Source organism: Micromesistius poutassou, assembly GCF_964030765.1.
Source record: "Micromesistius poutassou genome assembly, chromosome: 18".
Classification (NCBI taxonomy): domain Eukaryota; kingdom Metazoa; phylum Chordata; class Actinopteri; order Gadiformes; family Gadidae; genus Micromesistius; species Micromesistius poutassou.
Window position 1 is genome coordinate 14,500,681 of NC_140288.1, and position 5,000 is coordinate 14,505,680.

Here is a 5,000-nt window from a genome sequence, read left to right on the forward strand (position 1 = left end):
TTGGGAAGGCTCATGAGCGAGGGGGGTAATGGCACATGACGATGTGCAAATGCATATGCCCCCCCCCCCCCATATACCCCACCGCAGTATGGACACTGAACACTTCCAGTCACCTTCACACACGGTCGTTACCAGAGCTCAGAGACTATGTGCATACAGTCCTGACACTCAGAGGGGCTTATAAGCCCCTCTGAGTGTCAGGACCAGTCCAGTTGTGCGCACTTATATGGACATTGCTTCCTATCATTTTGCATTCAATTTCAAAAGTGTATTCCCTTAGGCAATATATGCCAGCACATCATTTATTCACGCCTATCATGTATTCATGCTTTAGCTAAAGAACCTATATAATCATTATATTGACTGTCTGATAGAAATATACTGTCTGATGGAAACTTTTGTGTGGTGTTAAAGAAAGCAACAGGCCTCTCTTGCAACATGCTCACCTTTTTGCAAAGGGGCCCCCTACCTAGAACCAGACATGCGAGACAGGATGTGGTTTGACTTCAGTTTGACCTTTTAACAAGTGTCACCAGTTTGCAGGTGTCGTCTGGAAAAGAACGCGAGCGAGAAGGTGGAAGAGGTAGAATTTTTTTAGACCACGCGATATCGGGGCAGACTGTTACACAGACTCGGAGAGACTCGGTTGTCGGAGACTGACTGCTAGAGATAGATAGATTCTAGGGACAGCTTTGTTACACTTTTTTATTGTAATTTTTTCTCACTTTTCTTATAAAAAGCATAAAACGAATTGGATTTATTGGAATAAAACTACCTGACTACGTGTTGTAGTAGGCAATTACAACCCCTGTTTCGGACTTGGTGCTTTCGCGGGTTGACCCAGGAGGGGTTTCCTCCCACCACGAGGACCCGCTCTCCCGGTCGTCTAAAGGTCAGGAGCGCATAATACAAAGGGTTGGTGTGGTTTGTGGTGCATGCTGCGGGGAGCGGTCCCATAGCTCGAGGGGTCGGGTCCACTCGATCTGTCCGTGGTGCGGGGAGGTGCCGGGGCTGCTTGTGTCCCCCGGTAGAGTTGATCGAAGCGTGCCAGCGTAAAATTAGAATGTTCCCTTTAGGGACCGACTGAGAGGAGCGCGCCTGTAGCACTGGGGGGGGTCTCGACACGACAGAGCTAAGCTAGACAGAGGGCATCCGAGTCGGTCACGGGCGTGTCTCAGGTCCCGAAACCCATCGGGGAAGAGGGCGGGGTCGTGCGCCAGGTAAACCTCACGACGGTGAGGGGCGATTTCGACCCACCTAGGGGCCCGGCTTCCTCGGGGTGGTGGTGCGCGGGGTGCTCGGGGTAGACAAACGACAAAGGGTCTACGCCACGGGGACCGCGACTGGGGTGGTCGGCTACAGCGGTAACAAGAGGTAGCCACCATTCGGTTCTTTCTCTCAACAACTTTTTCCATGCTACCTGTTATATATTAACTTAATTAATAACCGTAATAATGATGTCTAGACCAGGAGCTGCAGTCAACATAGCTTTACTGTTCAACATGCCTGAAACATAAAACACTGCGCACACATAGCACCCAGGTAACGCATACGACAAAAAGTAGTGCCTTCATTATGTGGCTATACCACATACATAACACTACCTCACTGCCACTTTAAGCATGCACAGGAGGATGTATGTGAATGTATGTGTGTGTGAGGATGCGGGGATGTGGGAGGGTAGAAGGGGGTTGTCTGTGAATAGCTGGACGATGTATTGTTTTGTATTGTTTTTTAATATATTTTTAACTATTTATTTATAATAGCACCAAGAGGACTGCCGTCATATTTCGTTGTATCCTGTGCAATGACAACAAATAATTATATTCTACTCTATTCTATATGCATTCACAGAGGTGCTCCATAGCGTCCTTATAAAGTGTGCTCGGCTGTCCTTTAGACTTCGGCACTGCATTGCATTTCGTCCACCATTTTGTTGCGGATACTTTCCGTGTCTTATGTTGAGCCCCGTCCCACCAATGGTTGCCTGAGCTGGGGATGCACTTTATGGTAACTTAATGGCCCGGCAGGGATTTATGGAGATGTCCTGAACACACCCTCTATAATAAAGCCTGCAAGACTATAAGAAACCTCAGGAGAATTGTTGTACATGCTTTGTGTATTCCATTTGTGTATTCTGCTATTCTGCTAAATAAATCTTTTCATACTTAGATCTGAAGATTACGATTCGGAGTGGTGTCCTCTAGAGTGGTCGAGGTAATCTGACTCAGCATGTAGTGGACGTTTATACCAGGGGAAGCATCTCTCTCACTTTCTCTCTCTGTCTCTGTGTGTCTTTCACCCATCCTATTTCCACAATTGATGAACAAAAAGATCAGCTGCCATTATTCTAAACCTTTAAAAGTTCATCACATTCACACAAGCTCTCACAGTCCGGCCTGAAAAATCAACATACAGCAAGCAGCCAGAGGGCTATTGACTGACCTTCCATACGCGTGTGTGTGTGTGTGTGTGTGTGTGTGTGTGTGTGTGTGTGTGTGTGTGTGTGTGTGTGTGTGAGGGAGGGCTTTGTGCGATCGTGTGTGTGTGTGTGTGTGTGTGTGTGTGAGGGAGGGCTTTGTGCGATCGTGTGTGTGTGTACGTGCGTGTGAGGGTGTGTGTGCGTGTTTGTTCACCTTGGCTTTGACAATGCAGCAGTGCAGAGCGTGGGCCTCCTGTTCATAGAGGAGGGAGAACTCTAGTAAGCCCAGAGTAGCTACAACAAACAAACACACAAGGACACATTATCATCTATTCAATTAGTACAATCTTAAGTGAAGCATTAGGTCAAATGTAACATTAGCTTAGGGCTACTTAGTTGCAAAAAAGACAGACACTGAAGCAGTGTAACAGTGTAACTACCGAAGCTAATAGTGTAGCCTTCTGAGCAATACTTTCTACATATGAAAGATACATTTTTCTTATAACATAGTTATAATATAACATTATATAATATAAATATCACACAAATATAAATAGTATATATACAATGAGTCTAATAAGTCTAATAATATAATTTCCAACTATCAAAACTGTAAATAAAAAGTAGGATCGATATTTTTTGATACATAACTTAAATTAATGTTTTCATATGAAATACTTCCAAGTAGGTCATTTTAATCTTACTGGACTCATCAGAGTCGTAGTCAACATCGTCATCCTCTGTCTGCTGAGGCGCGACTCGCGCTGGCGCCGGACTAACAGCAGCAGCAGCAGCAGCAGCAGTAGTACGCGCTGATGGGGAAGAGGAGACGAGCGGCTGTGTTTTCAACACGACGCCTGAAGAGGGCGCTGTGGTGCACCTCTCGAGGGAGCTACTTTCCACATCTGCCGCAGGGGCTTGGGGAGTTAGAATAGGGACAGAGACAGCACAGCAGCGTCACAATAATGTACATCTGTTCACGAAATGTTTGTTATCAATTTCCCTGAAGGAAACACAGGGAGGTAGCTACAAATACATATGTTTAATAAAATACAGCAATACTGATGTGATGTGTGTAAAACTTACCATTGTGCTGGCCTAGTTGGACTGTGTTCGGCGTTGGTTTGGGGAGGGGGTTAGCTCTCTCCATGGTTGTAGTTCTCTCTGCGTTTGTAGTTCTCTCTGCGTTTGTAGTTCTCTCTGCGTTTGTAGTTCTCTCTGCGTTTGTAGTTCTCTCTGCGTTTGTAGTTCTCTCTGCGTTTGTAGGTCTCTCTGCGTTTGTAGTTCTCTCTGCGTTTGTAGTTCTCTCTGCGTTTGTAGGTCTCTCTGCGTTTGTAGGTCTCTCTGCGTTTGTAGTTCTCCCTGTGGTTGTTCCAGCAGGCTGTCGTCTGTCCCCATTGGCCCCTGCTGAGGGGCCAACGCGGGGCCCAGAGTTCCCGTGTTCTGGCCCACTGGGTCTCTGTTGTGGCTCTGGGATCATGAGGACAACGGTCATCATTCATTAACACATACACACACACACACACACACACACACACACACACACACACACACACACACACACACACACACACACACACACACACACACAAGCATACACACATGCACGAACCCACACACATCCGCCCCAGGAGATCAATAAACAATCATCCAAGTGCATCCATGTCAGCTACAGTATATATACGTTCAACTGACACGTAGCTACTGTATGTACAGTATATATACATAGAACTGACATGTAGCTACTGTATGCATACATGCAACTAACATGTTCGCTACAGTATATACAAGTAACATGTTAGCTGCAGGATATATACATACAACTAACATGTAAGCTACAGTATATAAACATACAACTGACACGTAGCTACTGTATGTACAGCATAGAACTGACACGTAGCTACTGTATGCATACATACAACTAACATGTTCGCTACAGTATATACAAGTAACATGTTAGCTGCAGGATATATACATACAACTAACATGTAAGCTACAGTATATAAACATACAACTGACACGTAGCTACTGTATGTACAGCATAGAACTGACACGTAGCTACTGTATGCATACATACAACTAACATGTTCGCTACAGTATATACAACTAACATGTTAGCTGCAGGATATATACATACAACTAACATGTAAGCTACAGTATATAAACATACAACTAACATGTTAACTACAGTACATATACATACAACTAACATGTCAGGTACACTATATATACAACTGACAAGTAGCTACTGTATTTATATATACATACAGCTAACATGTAAGGTACATTATACATACAGCTAACATGTTATATACTGTATATGGCACACTCAACACACACCCAGACCCGCTGCACATTGAGAACCTTGTTCTGGTGGCTGGTCGCTGCCCTCCAGAGTCTGCTCCTCTGGTTCCCGGTGGTTGGGGTGGGCCCTGGTCTCTGCCCTGGTCTGGCTGGGCCTGGCGAGAGGCAGCGGGCCAGGCAGCACCTGCTGGTTCTGGCCCTTGTAGAACCAGGCCCCTGAACGCTTCTGTATCTGGACGGAGGGGAGGGGTAGGAGCCGATAAGACACAGTGTA

At 45.6% G+C, this 5,000-nt stretch overlaps 1 protein-coding gene across 1 annotated transcript in view; it reads right to left on the minus strand.

Moving 5' to 3' along the window:
• Positions 1–5,000, minus strand: part of rph3aa (rabphilin 3A homolog (mouse), a) — a gene marked incomplete at its 3' end in the record, with an annotated part of 12,493 nt that overhangs the window by 5,250 nt on the left and 2,243 nt on the right. The window contains exons 4-6 of the mRNA XM_084482724.1: positions 4,778–4,958; positions 3,127–3,327; positions 2,637–2,716 (exon numbers count right to left, since the gene is read on the minus strand). Coding sequence (XP_084338850.1) covers positions 2,637–2,716; positions 3,127–3,327; positions 4,778–4,958 — 462 coding nt within the window. The remainder of the gene's footprint in view (positions 1–2,636; positions 2,717–3,126; positions 3,328–4,777; positions 4,959–5,000) is intronic.